This window comes from Podarcis bocagei (assembly GCF_964188305.1).
Source record: "Podarcis bocagei genome assembly, chromosome: 7".
Lineage (NCBI taxonomy): Eukaryota > Metazoa > Chordata > Lepidosauria > Squamata > Lacertidae > Podarcis > Podarcis bocagei.
This window is the reverse complement of record NC_138132.1, coordinates 32,696,686-32,716,446: the sequence shown is the minus strand read 5'-3', so window position 1 is coordinate 32,716,446 and position 19,761 is coordinate 32,696,686. Positions and strand designations below refer to the sequence as shown.

The 19,761-nt window shown below is 44.3% G+C and overlaps 1 protein-coding gene across 3 annotated transcripts in view; it reads right to left on the bottom strand.

The window, feature by feature from the left end:
• The window catches only part of SMAP2 (small ArfGAP2), a 28,954-nt gene extending 12,598 nt beyond the window's left edge, over positions 1-16,356 (bottom strand). The window contains exons 1-3 of one of the 3 annotated variants that reach the window (XM_081200060.1): positions 15,885-16,356; positions 14,974-15,092; positions 640-773 (exon numbers count right to left, since the gene is read on the bottom strand). In XM_081200060.1, the coding sequence (XP_081056186.1) occupies positions 640-773; positions 14,974-15,076 (237 nt within the window). In that variant the 5' untranslated portion in view covers positions 15,077-15,092; positions 15,885-16,356. Of the gene's footprint in view, positions 1-639; positions 774-14,973 lie in introns of all 3 variants that reach the window. The other 2 variants (XM_081200061.1, XM_081200059.1) reach the window with 2 other exon arrangements.
• Between the last annotated feature and the right edge of the window lie 3,405 nt (positions 16,357-19,761).

The following is a 19,761-nucleotide window of genomic DNA, read 5'->3' as shown; positions in this document are numbered from 1 at the left end:
GGAATATCAACTGAAGTACAGATTGGGCAGGGCATTGTAATACTGATGGTTTGATTCAAGCTGGATAATTTTGTTTGGGTCTAATACAACCATCTCTCTCTCTTTTTTACTTTCTACAGAGTGTGTAAGCACTGCAGCAAGCATAACCTGATTTGCATAACACAATGATGTCCTAGATCTGAAGCACACTGATAAAAAGCAAGAGCTGAACTGCAGAGCATGTCAATGACAATCTCTGAGTAATTGCACACAAGCTCGATTTACTCTTGTTCAGACTCCTCTCCTTAAGGAGCACTACCTACCAGATCCCTTCTGGAGGGCAGACTTCAGGCTTGCTGGATCTGCTTTGGTTGGCAGCTCTTGGGGTTCTAGGCAAAAAACAGAGCTACACTCCAGCACAAAGCTATGCTCCAGCACATAAGTTTTCTAACTATTGGGGGCAGGGAGTGGGGGGAAGGTTGCATGGAGGAGCACCCGAGTAGTCCAGGCTCACGTTTTCCCTTCTCATCTGCCATTTGAGAAAAGAAGGCCAAGGTTCCCCATATTAATATAAGCAGAGATACAGAACTGCAGAGGAGAAGCTGAATGGTCCTCAAAAATGAAGCCCACATACAAGGAAGATAGTTTTTTGTTACTAACCTGTATTTGCTCTTGTGTCCATTGGTCCAGATTGACAGATTTTACCCGGGATATGTGGACACCCAGGTTCCTGTGGATTCCGGCGCAACGTATGCAGATGAAAACACCAATATTCCATGACGCCCATCTTGGCCCTGCAAAAGTACAAAGGAAGTGGTCACAGGAGCACTTCTGAGCATCAAGCTAGTTATGATGGGCTCTGCCCTGAAAACTGCTGCAAGCCAGGCAGGGGCTGAAGAGTTTCCATCTGCAATGTAGGCTGGCTTTAACACATTCATTACCAAAGGTCACAACCATGCTGGAGAAACGAGGGATTGGGAAAGAATCCGACCATGCTTTCTATCTTAAAAAACAGGCACAGGACTGGAGAGGTGGGGGACAAAACAGATGCAGGCAGGAAAAGACAGTTTCATTTTTTAAAAATTATTCAACAGGTCCAAAAATCTGTCTATCCCAACCACATTGACTAGGAATCCATAAGAAAAGCATGAGTTTCAGAGCACCATCTTAGAACAAGAAGAAGCATTATTTTTCAAAGGCAGGAGTGGAAGATTTCTCTGTATGCAAAGGCCTCTGCATAAATCGCAGGGCGAAGGACATTGTACACTTTCTAGACATTGCTCCCATCTGCACTTAGGTCTGGTTTACACATGTGAAGAGACTGAGGTGCAGACTGCAGGTGAGGGGGATGCACCTCATTAAAAAAAACTTGCTGCAAATCTGCGATTTGGGAGCCCCCGCCCAAATATGAATTGAGTTTCATTCATTGCAAAGCCAACCACAACTCTTCCCACACAAGCCAGCTAGGAAGCCCACTGCAGAGTAAGAGAGGAGTCACTACACAAGGCTGCAGAGTGCTGCTCACTTTGTTCATGTGCCCTTGAAACTGAATAATCAGCTGCTTTGAATACAACCAGCGGTGTGGGACAGAAACGGTTTCTCGCCTACGCTGCTTTGCACAGGCAGATCCTTAAAGGAATAGAAACGCAAGTCTTCAAGTCCAGCCACAGAGGCAGTTGAGTGCAGCAGTATTGGGAAGGGCTGCAATTCAGTGGCAGAGCATCTGCTTGGCATGCAGAAGGCCCCAGGTTCAATTTCTGGCAACTCCACATAGGACCAGGAAAGACTCCTTCCTGAAACTCTGCAGAGCTGCTGCCAGTCACATGATATAGTTACCCTCACTTTTCTTGCTGGCTCTACATTTATGTCTTGCTTTTCCCATGGCTGTCTTAAGCATATGCAGCGCCGGGGTGCAAAGATCCGCCCAGCGCCCCTCCCCCAGGTTGCCCAGTCCCAGGCGCGCAGGAGGGCAGAGCCGGTCGGCCGGCCACCTCAGGGCCTCGCAGGCTTGGTCGCCCCCAAACTTGCACCGCAGCAGCAGAGCCCGCCATGGTGCTCTGACCGATGGGCAGGCTCTTCCCCGGACTCAACTCTCGGGCCCTGGACTCTCGGCCTGGCACTCCTGAGAGCCTGGTGCCTGAGTGCCCTGCACCCCTAGCGCCTATGGGTAAGACTTTTCCTTCTAGGAGCTCAGGACTGTGTACATTTTTCTCCCCTCCCACTTTTTATCTTCTCAGCAGCCCTGTGAGATAGGCCAGGCTAAAATAAGCAGCAATAGGTTGCTGATTCCTGTCAAAAGGTTGCCTAGCTAGGGGGAAGATGCAGGGGGTCCAGTCCTGTTGGCATGCCTGCACAAGAAACCTCAGAGGCCAGAGAAGTCAAGCGTTTGAATGACAAGAGAACCTAGGTAACCACATATTATAAGTTATTTTTAGCCCTGAAAGTTAGCTAGGAATCATTTAGGGTTAGGTCTAAAGTCCCTGTTATATTTAGCATTTACTTTGTTGGAAAGGATTAGTAATCTAGATAAAGCCGTTTCATCACCTTGAGGGTTAGCACCAACTGATTCACACACAGCTCTAGCCTGCGCTAAGAGATGCAAATGCTGGAAACATCTGACCCCCCCCCCCCACTTCTCTCCCCCCTTCATTGAGACAGTAGATGGGGGACATACACCAATTCAGAATATCATGCTGGTAGGGAAGATTTGTTTTTCATTTCCACCACCTGTATGCACAGTTCCATTGAAAAAGCTTAAGCAGACATAATGAAAACATTAATTGTTTTAATTGTGTCCTACTATTAAGAGCCAATTTCCAGTTTAGCTTCTTGGCTTCTGCAGGCACAAGAGTCAAAACTTAAGGGAGAGATCAACTGCCACCAACTAAGTTGATTTTAAAGGTGTTTTTATTCCCTATCCTTCACAATCTAAAACAGGAAGTCTGTTTTATTTTTTTCATTTCTGTTTTATAAATGATGTAAGGGCAGCTTTGAAGGCGCTGGATAAAAAACAGAATCTAAAGCTATTCAGTAAATCAATATATACATAAAAGGGGCTTCGGCCCCCCAATATCTACTATCTCTGAACCTACAATCAGCAACGGAGGCCTCGTTGGTGGTGGCACCACTGCTGGGTGCTGCCCTCTTGGCATTAACCCATGATAGGGCTTTCTCTGTGGCGTTTCCCTATCTGTGCAAAACCATCTCTGGTGAGGTGAATTTTGTCTCCCTCATTATTAACATTCAGGCAGAATTTTAAAAGCATTCCTGCTCACCCAGGCAGTTGATGGTTGAAACGTGCTGTTCCTGGCAACTTTGAAATTATTAGCTATGAGGGTATGCAACTGTAATAAATAAATTAAATAAATATATTTTTATCCCTCCCTTCCTCCCAATGGAGCCCAGGATAACAAATAAATGTTTTTAATGCTCTTAAATTTAATTTATTTTAAATTACATTACAGTGGTACCTCTAGTTATGAACTTAATTCGTTCTGGAAGTCCGTTCTTAACCTGAAACTGTTCTTAACTAGAGGCGTGCTTTCACTAATGGGGCCTCTTGCTGCCGCTGCACCACCAGCACACGATTTCCGTTCTCATCCTGGGGCAAAGTTCTCAACTCGAGGTAACTCTTCCAGGTTAGCGGAGTTTGTAACCTGAGGCATTTGTAACTCGAAGTACCACTTAATACCAAAATAGGCTCTAATTATATTGCGTTGCCACTCTGCTTGCCACCCTGGGCTCCGCTTTATTTGTCCACCCCAACCCACAAGCTCACAAGCAACAAATGCACAAACTACTGGACAACAAGCCAGACTTTGGAGAAACAAAACCATGGCCAACACCACCACTGTGAATGCTTGGGGAAAGCGTGACATAAAATACAAAATTTATAACTGCCAACCCCTTCCTCTCCAGTGTCGATGCATTTTCATGACTCCATAGAATTACTTGAAATCTACAACACAGAGGTCTTGAGCAGGGATGGAGAACCCTTTTCAGTCTGGGGCCGCATTTACTCATGGGCAACATTCCAGAGGCCGCATGGCAGTCAAGAGTGAAGCAATATTAGTATGGCAGGCCACATTCCAGCCACACAGAAGTCATAGGTTTCTATAGAGACATCCATTTCTCCATCCAGGTATGCTAGAGGCATCACTACATTTCAGAGACACATTCCAGGCAGGCCAAAGCACTAGAGGATGGAATGACGCAGAACCAGTGATGCTCATGACCTACAAATAGCCCTGGAGAGCTGCATCTGGCTCTTGGGTCGAAGGCTGCCCACCCCTGTTTCAAAACACAAGAAGCAAGGAACATCACAGTATCCAAGAGAAATGCCTGAATAGGATTAACTAGGCTATAGGTGTGCAGGCTTCAGTGGGCTGGGAAGTGGAGAAAGATTTCTATATAAATTAAACATTAGCAGAACACAAGCAGCTCTGCCTGCCAGCTCCACCATGAAAGCAACTTAAAAATGCACAAATGAAACAGCAACTGTACTGCCAACCTCTCATGGTGCCGCACAGCACTAAAAATGCATGTATGCTGGAACTTTGGTGTGAGGGGAAGTGGAAGACGGCACAATTTTTGTCTGGATGTTATGGAAAGTATGTACCTGCTCTTGTTGGGACAGGAGAACAGCCAGTAAGGATATGATCGAAACCAAGTTGGATTGTGGGCTTAATCTTGAGGGCTTCCCAGCAACATTCAAGCCATGGCTGTGGAAGAATCCCTTAGTAGACTGTCTTCCTAACAAAAAGGGATTCTAATGTCTGCTGCTAAGGAACAATTAAATTGGCTTTGCATCCCTACTGCTAAGCTCCTGTGCCTTGAAAAGACCCAAGTGTCCAAGAGAAAAAACAAAATTAGCAAGTTTCTTAACATGTTTCTCCAAAAACAGTGTGTACAGTCACCTTCCCAAAACTGGGGCCTCCAGATATTTTGGATCCAGCCAATTACAGCCAATAATCAGGGGTGATGGAAGCAGTGGTTCTGGAGGGATCCAGGTTGGGGAAGCCTGGTGTAGAGAAGTCTGTTATTCCAAGAAGCAGCTTTCTACGCTGTGAAAGATGCACATTTCCCCTATACCTTAAATCAAAGTAGCAGCAACAATTCAGATATTAACCAAAGGCTATTGCAGGGGGTAAATATCATCCTACAATTTTATGATCTCAAATACTCATCATGTTTTCCAGGGCAAGTCAAGAAGGGGGAAAGAAAACACTGTCAGGCCTTCAAATGGAACGAATCCCAAAGGCACAACTGCATATATAGAAGAGGGAGGGAAGGGAAAGTTGTTTAAATTGTGGGTTGTGCCAATTTACAATTTTGAGTGGTTTTAAAGGCTACAATGGGTTGTTTTAAAGGGTGGCTGATCCACCACTGGAGCAATAGACTAGGGCCTTTTCTCCATTTGCCAGGAAAAAAATCAAATCTATGAAGGTCCAGCAGAAAGTTTAAGCACATACCTAATTCACACTTAGGAGGAATGAGCCTTCAGGGTCAGATATCTGACCCCAAGTAAATTGGCCAGGATGTACAAAAATGGTTCAAACCTATGTTGGAAGTGTCAAGAGATGGAAGGCACATTTTTCCACATGCAGCAGACCTGCAAAAAGGCTAGAGAATTCTGGGAGACAATATATATGGAATTAAAGAAGATGTTTAAGACGTCCCCCCCCCCAAAAAAAAAATTAAACCAACCCCAGAAGCCTTTCTTCTAGGAATAATGGAATTGGATATCCCTAAGAAGCTACTTAATTTATTCCTGTATTCAACGACAGCAGCAAGAGTAACATATGCACAAAAGTGGAAAGACAAAGATATGCCAACCAAGGAAGTTCGGCTGAACAAGCCGACAGAGTATATGGAGTTGGCAAGTTTGACAACAAAAATCAGAGACAAGGAGGAATCTATATTTTGAGAGGAGTGAAAGCCCTTTGCTGAGTATTTGAAGAAACATAACAATAATCAGATTAACACACAAGTAGGATTTGAACTGTAATCAGCAATAAAACAGTAGCTATGGTGTTTTGATGACACTGTGTGAAATGTATTATGAGAAGTTGTGGGAACTTTCAAAACTCATGTAACCTTTTGTTCAGGGTTCTTCTTCCTTGTTTTTGCTTAGGAGTTGGAAGCTTGTTGCAACAATAAATGATCAGACTTAACTAGCTGTTGTTTTGTTTCTTTAACCTGGCTTTGGTCTCGTGCTTGAACCTGAGCAATTCTGAACCCACAGGGCTAGACCCAAAGTTGGGAAATGATTTAATTAGCGAACCCCATATCTTGTCCTTAACAACACTAAGAACACATTACGGAGCATCAATAATAAAAAACATAATATAAAGCATACTGACAGCATAATAATAAAATAGTCATGATAACAGTCCCCCCCCTGGGCCCACTTAACAGGTCATAGATTATTTAATGGTTAAAGCCCACCATAACAGTGACAAAAGTTTATTGATATAATCTCTCACCGGCCAAGGAATATGCTCATGCTGTGTGCTGCCCAAAGTCAGATTTTGACTATATTTACGAAAACAATCTTTGCTTTCATCACTCCTCAGACAGACAAGTCTATCTGTTAAACTCCAAGCAGGTTCTGTTTCAAAAGAAACTGGTATCCACACATGTGGGTTTTATGAAGGCGTTTTGACATCTCCCAAAAGGATTTCATACATTCATCACTATGGCAACCTGCCAGGTTTTTTTGTGAAAAAAATATTAAATTGAAAGTTCAATTTTCTACAGAAAGCAGCTGTCTTTCACACAAAACACAAATTTAGAGGCTCCAGTTTCACAATATAGCCCATGGTATGAGCTCAGGGGGGGAAAATGTTTACATTTCATTGTTCATAAACAGGTAGCTCAGGGCATCTGCAAAATGGAGTCTGGCAAAGACCAACTAAAACATCAAATGGCTTGCCACCAATGTTAAGGAACACTGAGCTGTACAGCTCAGTTAGGCTATCGAATCTTCCACAAAAGGTGGACAGTCACACAATTACATCACACACATGCCATTCCCTTATCAAACCACCTATATATGCTTTAGATATGTTGCTGTCTCTGAAACATCACCGGCTTTGCCTTCTAGCTCTAATGAAACCACACAATGGCAGTTAGATTGCAGATGTAGAAAGTTGTCATTTCCATAGCTTGGAATGCAGGGTGGCACACTGAAAACAAAGCCACACAGAAACTAATACAAAAGTTGTTTCCAGCCTTACCACTTCAAGAGCAGCTGCACATATAATTTAGCCCTCAAATGCTATGCACTTAGCTCGAACTCCAGAGGACAACCCCAAGTTGAGAGCAGGTAATATCTGCCCTCCAGATATACTTTTGGAAACATATCTTAGGTAACAGCCTATGAAAACAGACATCTCCCTTTGCACAACTGATTTGGTAACCACATATGATGCTAACTGACTGCATCAGAGGCTCCAAGGCAGAAGCTGGAAAGCTACCAGCCACCTAGAAATCTGAATCAAGCTGGCATCCAGGAGTACTGAAATATTTATTTAGGTCTGTCCAAGGCCAGAGCCCAGAAGCTTCCACTCCCAGGGTGGAAAAAAGTACTTGTGCCTTGGAATTTGAAATACTCTTCCAACCTTGCTTATGGCAAGTATACACGATAAAAGCAATGAATAAATGCTATGGTTAAATAGCAATAACTGTGCGCCATCACAAAAGTAAGGAAGGGTAAGGTCTTCCCATCTACCTGGCAATGTGCTGCAAGAGGGTTGGATTTCAGAGAGGGACTTAAGGGGAAATTCCCACAACACACTGGGGCAAGAAGGAAGCAGGGGAAGGCAGGGGAATGATGTTTGGACAAACCAAAGGAGGAATTAGGGGGCAACCTTAAGACCTGATGAGTAGACACAGTAGAAGTTGCAATAATCAGCTGGTGAGGGCTCCACTTGGGGAAGAACCTGCAGCTCTTGTCACCTGTGGCTCTGGATCCAAAGGAACCTGTGGGAAAGAAGGGATGTGGATCTGGAAGTAGAGAGGAAGAGTTTGGAGAAGGGGAAGTATCAGATACAGTACAGCTGCGCAGCGTGATCAGTTTAGTGTTAAAGATTCAAAGACAAGCAAGCCAGAGAATGTCACACATGCTTAGAAAACTCCAATGCTAGCTTGACAAACCATTCTCAGCATCCATACCCCGCAGCAGGGTTAATACAAATCAGAAGGCAGGTTGGGCCCAAGGCAACATGCCCAAAGACAATGCCCTTTTCTGGGTATGTGAGGCTTCTGGAGACCAGTGGGACAAGCCTATCCATCTTTATTTGCATGCGAACAATGTGACCAAAGCAGCTATCCTGAAAAACACAGTAATTTCCAAGAATACAGTAAACCTGCAACTTATGTGCATTTAACTTGTGCACATTCAGCTTTACTTGCTAGGCGATTTTTGTTTTTAATTAAAAGGTGGAAAGGGGGCAAGCAGAGAGAGTGGGAGGAAATGGCAATTCCACCCTTCATTGCACACAATTTGTTTTGACTATGTGCGATTTTGGCTTTATGTGCTACCCCTGGAATGTAACCCCTGTGTACATTGTGGGCCTACTGTATTGAAACCCACTTCATGTGCATATGAAATACCACAAGTGACCATGGTAGGCAGGCAGAACACAGTATCAACAGCTGCCATGGGCACCAGAGAAGAGAGTTGCAAAGGCATTTGGGGATGGTAGAAGCCGAGACAGGTGTGGGTCCTGCGAACAAATGTTTTGGTGGGGACCACCCCACCCAAGGCAAAGCAGCAATCAACCTAACTAAAGACGGACATGCCAGGGACAGCAGCTACAGTAAGCCTAACCATGACAGGCTAAAGGGGAACAATGGAAGTTGGCTTATTGGTACATCTAGCTCAGTATTGTCTGTATTTACTGGCAGTGGCTCTCTAGGATCTGACAGGGTTCCCTCCCAGCCCCACATGAGGATGCTGGGGATTGGACCCAGGACTTCTGCATGTAAAGCATCTGATTTGTCAGAGTTACAGCCTGGTTTATGGGGTGTGTGTGCATTTTAATATTACGTGTGAATGCACACACCCCTGCTTAAATTATTCCAAGGTAACCAACATTTTACATCCTGTATAAATTATGCAAATTTTAGCATATTTTTTGCAGTTTGCCCTTATATCCACTAGACAGGACAACGGGGCCACGGAAGGTCATGTTAGATGTCACTTCTGAGAGTTCACAAGCATAGTTTGCATGCTTTCAAGCATATATTCTCAACCATAAGGGCTGGAATCTTGCTTTTCGAAAAGTAATAGTCCTGATTCTAGGAAAATTGAATTCTGCACCCAACACTACATTCTGTACCTTTCTAGTGCTACTGCAAAAACAGTAGTATAAGTTATCACTACAATTTAAGCAATTCCATTTTGTGCTGTGGCAGTGTTACCTTGCACTGAACCTTTGTGGGTAGGGGCCACATGAAAAAAGTTTTTCCAGCCTGGAAAACAAAATGAATTTGTTTCAACAAGCACATTTATTAACACACACTGAGCAGCCTTGACTCAGCTTTACCATCAAGCACTGGGAACGATAAAGGACAATTTCATCATTTCTCTGTGTAGTCACAGGAAGTTAACGCAACAGGACCTTTTGAAGACGACAGCATTGGCTACAGCCAGTTGGAGGGTTTCTTGAGCAAGGCAAAGGAAGCAAGCGTGGTTGAAGAAACAGGAGCTAAGTTTATGGTCTGGAGAAAAAACCTGTCAACAGCCTTTGCCCTTCAGTTCCTCTATTTGCCATACTTCCCCCTCACCCTCAAGAAAAACTAAGATAGCTGCTATGAACCAGAATAAGCTGCCCATGGATCTATTTCTTTGTTTATAGTGGCTCCAGTTCAAGTTTCAACCAGATTAAACATGCCATTGTTGACTGCAAAAGGTTCGTCACTTCCTTAGTGTGTTCTGCAACTGTAACATCCCAGAAGGCACAGGCAGTTCAAGTTCTTAATTACCAAAAATTTGGGCTACCGACTATGTTCCACTGCAATCAGTGGGTCAGGCTGCTCATCTTGCAAAAGAACAGTCATCATCACTGCAATATGTACAGCATCGAGCACATTCTGCACTACATAAATGTTAGAACACAGCAACAGCCCCGCAAACTGCCTTCACTCAGACACAAGTATTGCAGGCAGGTAGGCAGGCAGGCGATCAAGTTTGCTCAAAGCCAAAAGAACAACCTTAGGTATACACACAAATGGACACCCTGCAATTAGCCATGTTACGCACAATCTGATTAATCTTCTGTTGTTGCCTTTGTCCCATTTTCTCAGCACTGAAATCTATATGCCTGCTTAGGCATAAAACCTCCTCATTCACTGCCATCCCATTTCTACAAGGTATCTTTCCCTCTTCAAGGTTGCTGTGGCAGCGTTTGTGCTGCCTTATGCCCCAGTTGCAATCGCTAGAAAAACAAAACCACAGGTTCAAGCCAAATGCAACCTCCCATGAAACAAAATTGCTACAAGCCTGACCATTATCCAAGTGGGAAAGTGCTTTAAAAATGACAAAATCTCAATGACCATTATGTACAGAAGAGGAACACGGGAGGGGGTCAACCTTCCTGTACCACCTTCATCTTCTGACTTCTCCCAGGGGCTCTGGCTAAATCACTAATTTTTACTCCATGTTGATCAGGATGAACCTCTTGGAAGTACTGGGGTGCAACCTAGCTTGCACTGTAGGCCGATGCATCTGCATGAGAAAGCGCCAAGTTTCCTAGACTGTCCTTATCCCAACCTGGGTTGTTCTTCCTTTAGTGTTACTCGTAACTTAGACCACCTTCTTCCTTAGAGACCCTCTTGGGTGCTGAGATAGGCAAAGACGACCAGCTTGGTAGTTCCTTCATAGAGACTCAGGCAGGGGGTGGACGCCTGGGAGAGGGCATGGTCTGTGGTGAGCCCTAATCTGTGGAACTGCCTCCCTATGGAGGTGCATCTAGCAACTTCATTATACAGTTGCTGGAGAATGCTGAAGATGCACTTTTTTACCCTGGCTTTTGACACTTGACATACAATTATTTGTATGATTGTAAGTTTTTAGTGTTTTTAATGATGTAACCTGCCCTGGGACTTTAGGGTGAAGGGTGGATTATTATTATTATTATTATTATTATTATTATTATTATTATTATTATTATTAATTGCTGACCTGATCTTACTTCCTACTTCTCTTCCCTCCCTTAACAAGACAGAACTAGCATCTTTCCTATCCAACATTTATTCCAATAATAAATATCTTTCCTATTTTCCTAAAAACAGACTCTTGATGTGATTGTATCCAGAGTAAAGTGTGCTGCTCCAACAGGGTTCAGTTTCTGCCAGCATTCAACTCAAATGCTAATGTCCCCAATTCTGCAGTCCCCATATTTATATTTTGTAAACCAATTAGAAGCCAAATTTAGCATTAAGCAGTATGTAAATAAAGTTCTGCTTAACTAGCCTGCATAAGCCCTTACTGTGGAGGATGAAAACCAGACCGCAAAATGTAGTATTATAAGCAGAAAGAACAAGAGTGCTGCAAGCGAAATAGAAGAGTATATTCAGATAACTTAAGGAAGAAGACCAACTCTCTGCAACAAAAGGCATACCACTCCCTCTCTCTCCCCCTGCCACCCCACCAACAGCAACCAAATCCCCAAATTAGGGTTGTTAATCTGGCCCAAGGGAGAAATTGTTTCAGGCCCAAAATATGGCAGGGAAGCAAGCAGTGAGCATTAAGAAAACCCTATCTACGAAGTCATCCCAGGAGATATTTAAATTGAGCACACTGTGGATGTGCATAGCAATCTTCACAGTCAATTATCTGGCCAGGTGTCATTTCAATGTCAAAACATGGCTCAGGAGACTGTTCCATTGAAGACAAATGGAAAAAAACCCACGTTACCAAGGAGAGTTTAAGTCAAACTCAGGCAACTGCAAAAGGTCTCTTTCCCCACCCATATCTCTCCACCTAAGGCTCTACTCACTTATAATTCCAGTCTGAGGTTCTGCACTTTTGACTAAGTTCACCTGTGAAGTTGGAAGCCCCACCAAGGTGAGGGAAAACATCCTACACGATACAGAGGATTCTGGAAAATGTCTGAGGTCACATACACAGCCCATGTGAGATGATAGCAAAGTCTGTTTGGTCTTGCCGTTTACTCTGCAAAAAGGCAAACATATCTGTGAATGGATCCTAGAAGTACACAACACAAGGAAGGGTTGTCCACCATTACTGACCTAGGTACTAAGGATCCAGAACTGCTATAAGACACCCTTAGAATCCTAAGAGTCCCTGATCACAGTCTGAAAATCATGAATCTATCAGGTATTAACCGCAGACTTCCCTTGTCAAACCTAACCAGCTTTCTTCTCGTGCTAGGCATCCTTTTTCACTTTTGTTTCCTTTTTGTTTCCATGCTTTTTAAATTTTCTGTACAGTTTTGCGGGGACACTGGCTGTTTGAAATTTGTTAGCTGTGTGGTGCATTTTACATTTTTAATGGCACACTTCAATTTTACATTAATTATAGCACCAAGGTAGCTTGCTGTTTTATGGGCTACTCAAAAACGAATGCTGGCAGGTCAGGGAGTGGATATTAAATACTGTACAGACTTTAGGGAACCTTTTAGAAAGCGGTTTCAGCCAAGTATCATAGAGAGCAAAACTATCAGTCTTGGCTTCTCAGGGAACTGTCATAGAAATATCTTCCAACGCTCAACCACGGGGAGGCTAGCGTAGGCTGCTTGGAGTCAAGGACTATGAGCACACAGGAAGCTATGCAAATGAAGAAAGGAAACTCAGAAAAACAGGAAGTGGACAGAAATATGAGGCAGGCAACAAGAAACTAAGCAAAGGTCTTCAGCAATATTGGTCATTGGTGTTATAGACCTGAACCCTTATTGACATGGGATAACACAAGAAGTGCCTATGGACTTTACAAGAAGCTTCTCCCTCAGACATACACAGATCTTATGCCGGATATGAATCAATGGTTCATTTCAAACAGGCCAGCACATTTTTAACAAGATGCCCTTAGACAAGCAGAGCAAGACAGAAATCATTCCTCTAGCGACTGGTATTCAGAGTTATACTGCCTCTGAACCTGGAGGCTCCATTTAACCTTTCACCATCACTTGTGGCAATGAATTCCATATTTTTAGGATGTGTTTTGTGAAGGGGTATTACCCCTGCCACCAGCCTTGAGCTTCCAATCAATTTAATGACCCAATTCTGTTTGCAAACACATGGGCATTCTTCACATGTTCTTTGTAGCGCAGCCTAGAAGCTCTGAAGTTTGGTGCAGCACAAAGAGTGAAAAGGGCAAAACCTAAATCAGCCTTCCCCAGCCTGGTGCCCTCCAAGACTATGAACCCCCATGAGAATTCATAATCTAAAACATCTGAAGAGCACCAGGTTGGGGCAGGATGACCTAAATCATTGGTAACTCAAGCTTCAAGCCATCAACATCCACCAAGAAATCCACTTGACTTCCAAAATACAGGAATCCTTCTGCTTAAAGCACAGATGGGACTGAACCAACTGAGCCAAAACATTCTTTGCTTAGAGTTGGGCAATCTGGACTGCAGCTAATCTTTTCCCAATTTTGCATTGTACTTTGCAAAGTGCCACTAGACCCCAGAGCAGAGTTTGTTGGAACATGTTTAGTTTATACTGGATTCTCAATTGTAATCTATATTACTATTCTTAACCATAAGCTTTGGAGCCTTGCATCATGAAAGCAACAAGAAGGCCACTGGGTCCTGCTTCCAGGAACACAAGCAGAGTGTTTTCAGAATGGTTACTGCAGAGCAAACAGCACTGGGCAACGGAAGTAAGGGGGCAAATATATATGAAAGAAGCCAAACATGCTCCATTTTTCTAGCTACCTTGATTGGGGGAGGAAGCATCATCTTCTCCATTCCAGATATGGCAATCCCCTTCCACAGAGTTTTCCAAAATCAGTTTTTGAGGATATCATGAGTCAGCCTTCCTGAGAACTCTGAATAGATCTTAGTAATCAGAGGCATTCGGAATATATATTGAGCTGCCTTACCAACATGTTTGTTTGCGACCCTTCCAGACTCTAAGTTTTTTTCAAACTTCCTTACAACCCAAAGAGCTAAAAAGTTAAGGCATTTAACAGGAAGCTGAGACACAGGAATGTTAACAGGAGCCTGGGAGTACATAATGCTAGACTCCAGTAGACAGATGCTGCCCATGGCTCACATATACATTTCCCAAATCTGTATTTTTTGTGAATCATCCTTCCCTTCTCTTTTCTGATGCGGCCTTCCCATGTGATCTGGCCTTAACAGGCTCCAGAAAGAATTCATCCCCAATGTACCTTCTTTAGATACAGAATTTATAATACAGTCTGTGCTGTCAATTTGCCCAGTTGATGCCATTATGTAACCAACTGCATGCAGTACCCCCTGCATTAGGCGTGGGTTCCCTCCCCCCCTTTACAAAAATGCCAGCCAGCCTGCCAGTAACCTTCCTTTCATACCACCACTTGATTTTTCCAGCAGCAGGGATGATTTTCACCACCTGTTTGCTTTTCCTCCCTCATCCAACTCAAGAGGCAGGGCACGAGCGCATACACCCAAGGAGCTAGAATTTCTGACAAAGAAACCTGCAGTACATGCTTCTGCCTAAGAGGAAGTCTCATCCTGATACCACACAGTATTAATGAAGATGACCTGAAATTCACAGCATTTGCTGCTTACATTTTTATAATGCTTTTAGTAATTTTTTAATTTAAAAAACCTTACATGTATTTGTATATTATGTATGCATATTATGTACATATGCATATTAACACACTCTGGCACACACCAATGAAGATATAATCATCATCCACCAACAGTGGCACAATCTTATCCCACCTACTCATTGCCACACAGTTCCCTACGGTAAGGCTAAGCTCAGAGTTTTCCCCAACCCCACAATACGTTCACCGGTTCCGTATGTTACCTTTGGCCTGACAGTCTGCACAGTATTTGTTCTCCTCTTCCAACAGCAGATTGGCAAGGACAGCCTGATATCTATCCACATCCCGGACCGATTTGCCTGTCATTGCAGATAAGAGATGGCTGCGCAGGAGTGCAAAAAAATATAAAAAAATAAAAAGGGAGAGATGTCCTTTCCTTCCTTTAGCTCTCTAAAACAGGCCTTTCCAGGCTCCTTCACTCCACACCTCTGATAAAGTGCGCCCCACCCTAAAATTCAGCTCACACCCTTCTACATAATCAAGATCTTGGTCTAGAGAGAAAACGGCCTCTCAGCTCCCAACAATGCAACTTCCCCTCTTGCTCTTTGCCAAAAAGGCCTTCTGCAGTGCTGAGCTGAGCACTCCTCCCCAACTGACTGTCACACAGTTTTTAACCCCTCCACAGACCTTCCCATTGAAATAATATCCCAGAAGCACGCTAACATGCTACAAAGGATTACGCTCCTTAATAAAGCCTCTCTGCGGCCTCCCTCTGGTCACAGCATCCCTCTAGCACTTCCCGAACCAAAAGCAGAGGCCAGGTCAGGCTCCCCCCTTTCCACATAAGAAGCAAAACCCAGCACCAGAACTAAATAAGCTGCAGCTGCCAGTTCCTCCTCCCCCAACCACCACCACCTCAATTGGCAGTCCCCAAGGTTTCCCTACCCTGGCAAGTTCTCTGGAAACCAAGGCTCCAAAACTCAGCCTCCCCAAAGGCACCTAGCACCCCGGACGTCTGAATGCCCTTGCTACCTCCGCCAACCTAGACCAGCGAAGGGTCACCCCTGAAAGTAGATAAGGAGCATGTCCCAAGCACACCTCTTCTTCCCCCTTCACCGGCAGACACGACAGAAGGGGCCCTACAGGACCTGCCAAGCACCTGGCAAATAAATACCTCTCTTTCCTCAGATATACGGTACATGCAGTGCCGGCACTCAGGTGTACCTTCGACCCTGGGCGACTCAAGAGGGGTTTTTCCTGAGGGACTCCGGAGCCTCCCACCGCCACCTTCAGGGGACGGGGACGGGCGGTTCCTGTGGCCACTTTAAAACCCCGCCTAAAACTCCAGCAAAGGACCCCCCCCCCCAAAAAAAATAATAATACAAAAAGCCCCTCAGCAGCAGCTCTCCCCTCCCACACAAAGCCCTTCTGGCCCCTCAAAGGGAAGCAGGGGGAGCCCGAAAGACCCCCAGCCACCGGTGGCGAAGGAGGACGTTGTCAAGGTACGGAGAGAGGCGGGCAGGAAAGGGAAGGGAAGGGAGGAAGAAAGAAAGAGAAAAGAGGAAGGACGGGGGGGAGAGGAAAAAGACGTGCGCGCGCGCGCGTCTCCAGGCAGCGACTGACGGCGCCTCCTCCTGGCAGCGGAGCGCGCGCGCACACGCACACACATAGCGCCGCTAGACGCTTCCGGGAGATGTGGGCGGGGCTGTGATATAAGCCCCGCCCACCGGCTTTTCTGAGGGTTTTTTTGTATATACTTTAAACCCGTCAACCTCGGTTTATTCGACGAGCGGATTGCAGAGGCGCGTGCGTCGAACGGAGAGCCAATCAAATCGGAGGGGCGGAGCGAAGTCGGAGGGGGAAAGGGTGAGGCAAGAATGAATGAACGGGAGAGTGAATGAATGAGGGCGGCGGGGAGGGGGGATAAATGGGTTGGGGGCGGGGGAAGAGGAAAGTGATTTTTGTTTCAGGAGAAGTGGAAGCTGCTGTGTTGATCCATGGAGGGGAGGGGAATTTCGGAGGAAGGGGGCTGCTTTGCATGTCAGATGCCCAAAGCTCAATTCCCAGCATCTCCAGTCAGGGCTGGGAGGGAGCCCTGCTGAAGCCCTGGAGAGCTGCTGCCTGTCAGTGTAGGCTGCATACTGCAGATGTTGCAGACTGCACACTGCAGAAGGCATACGAACATTTCTGCACACGTTATTTGGTTGGAAAACTTTATCGCAAAAGTTGGCGAAGTGGGAATTTCAAAGCGCATATTGTTTTAGGAAGTGCAAATTAGGTATATGCACCTCCAAGTGCAAACTGAATTGAATTTCTTCCTCATCCTTAGCTTTTTATACTCCAAACTGTAATACTGCTGCCCTCCAAGACTAAAAACCTACACAATGTTTTTGTGTGTGTGTGCACTGAGCTTTCAGATCCCAGAAGTCTCAATTTGAGGTGCTAATTGGATTAATTAAGAAATGACACTATAGGAAAAGTGAGTAACACAGAGGCAGTGTCACAAGTGGTTGGTAGTAGGGAAGACTGTTGAATGTGTATAGCAATGCAGGAGACGCTTTAGACCTGCCTTCCCCAACTTCGGTTTCTCCAGATGTTTTGGACTACAACTCCCATTAGCCCCAGCTGTCACAGAGTTGATTATATCAGTTAAGTGTCTTTAACTCTCCATCTTAACAGATTGACCCAGAGTGAGCCATGGGTGCTGAGGGTACCGTATTTTTCGCTCTATAAGACGCACCAGACCATAAGACGCACCTAGTTTTTGGAGGATGAAAACAAGATTTTTTCCCCCCTGAATCTCAGAAGCCAGAACAACAAGAGGGATCGCTGCACAGCGAAAGCAGCGTTCCCTCTTGCTGTTCTGGCTTCTGGGATAGTTGCGCCGCCTGCATTCGCTGCATAAGACGCACACACATTTCCCCTTACTTTTTAGGAGGGAAAAAGTGAGTCTTATAGAGCAAAAATACGGTATATTGACCTTTCCAGTGTTTTGAATAAACAGCTACCACACAGTTTCAAAATCATCTTTGGTCTTGGTGTTCTGAAATGCTGTCTTTCAGTTTTCTCCATAAGAACTACATTCTAAAGCTAGCCTCAGACCAGGCAGTATCACCTCTCGCACAATAGCAGAAACTTTTTCAAACACCATCTTCCAAAATAATTGTACATGTTTGCATTCTCATCATATTATTTAGTTATTTGTTTATTAAAAATATTTATATACCTCTAGCATAAACAAAAATATCAAGGCAGTTTGCAGAAATAAAAATATGAACCTAGCAGTTCCCATTGTCCATCTTAAGACGGACACTCAGGCAGGATTTATGGCTTCAACACCAAGCTTGCTTCGTTTTTGTTGTATTTCAAGCCTTGCTCCACTTCAGGGACAAGGGCAGACAAGATGGAGATCTTCTCTATTACATTAAAACCCCCCGCCACTATTGGTTTCCTCCAAGGAGTTCACGTGGCACTCATGGTCTTCCATTTCCCCACAGCAACTCTGGTTTAAGCTGAGAGAGTGATTGGCCCAAGGTCTCACCATTAGTTTTGTGGTAAATTTAATCCTGGTCTCCCAAGTCCTAGTCCAGTTCCTATAATATCGCCTTCACCTTCTAGAGAAAAAGAAGATATAGGAGTGAATAAGCTGGGGAAGGGGAATCCCCCCTCCGAGGGCTCACCCACACTTCTGCTTGTTCCATGTTTTCTAGGCATGGGTTAGTGAGCTTTCATTTGCCCCACCACTTTCCCCAGGAAAATCCCATTTATTGCTGAATCAGAACAACCTTCAGTCTACAGAAAACCCAATTGACATTTGTTTGGATTGAGCAGTAAACAGCGGGTTTTCCTAGGAAAGCAGCAGGGCAAATGAGAAGCCTCGAAAGCATGGGACAAGCAGAAGTGGGGATGAGCCCTAAGGAAGGAAGGAAGCACCTGACAAGTGGCAAATAATTTCTGCAGTGTCCCACATCCCACAAGGGAGTGATATAGGCTGTTCAATGTCTGCATGTCTTCACCAGCTGCTGCCCACATCTTCTGGCACGGTGCAAAACCTTTTGGAATTGCAGCTCCCTCACCACACTCAGTGCAAACAGAAATAATTGTGTCCCTGCATAACCTTGTAGCAGGCAACCTGCAAAGAGGTATAACAACACAAGCAGTTAATGAATAGCTAAACATAGCTCTGAATGGGATTGGTACAGCCTAGTCCGCTGTACTTTACTTTCTTTCAACCAGAGGCGGGAGATGACAAAGGCCTGTTCCATAGGATTTTGTAATAAAATAAAATAAAATATTTTGGAGTTGTGGAGTTTTAAATGCGCAGTTTATTTAAATCACAGTAATTTACAATTTAATCTAATTTAATTTAAATGAATGCCTTGTGGTACTTGTTTATTTAAATAAAGATTAAAAATACCCCTTTGCATGATTTTAAATTGCCATTTTGAGTTCACCCCCCTCATCACCAGTGAAAATTCATTTAAAAAACAATAATAATAATTTATTATTTCTACCCCGCCCATCTGGCTGGGTTTCCCCAGCCACTCTGGGTGGCTTCCAACAAAAGATTAAAAATACATTAAAACATCAGTCATTAAAAACTTTCCTAAACAGGGCTTCCCTAAAAAAAGCCCTCAGTGTCTTAGTCAAACAATTCCTGGAAGGCCACAGGTTTCCCACCTCTGTGCTAAGGAAAATAATAATAATAATAATAATAATAATAATAATAATAATAATAATAATAATAATAATAATAAAAAAATAAATATTTATACCCTGCCCATCTAGCTCAGTATCCCCAGCCACTCTTCGCAGCTGCCAACAAAAGATTAAAAATACATTAAAACACCAGTCATTAAAAACTTCCCTTAAACAGGGCTGAATAATGAATGTTTTATACTTTCCCACAGTCCAAGAGGAGACAAAAGGGCAAGATGCCTACAGTAATTTCCCTTCACCTGGCCCATGAATTCCATCTTTGAGGCCAGCTCCTCTCGTCTCATATGTCAGTGGGCTGGGAGGGGAGTTCCCAGTCAGGTCATTAACTCCCC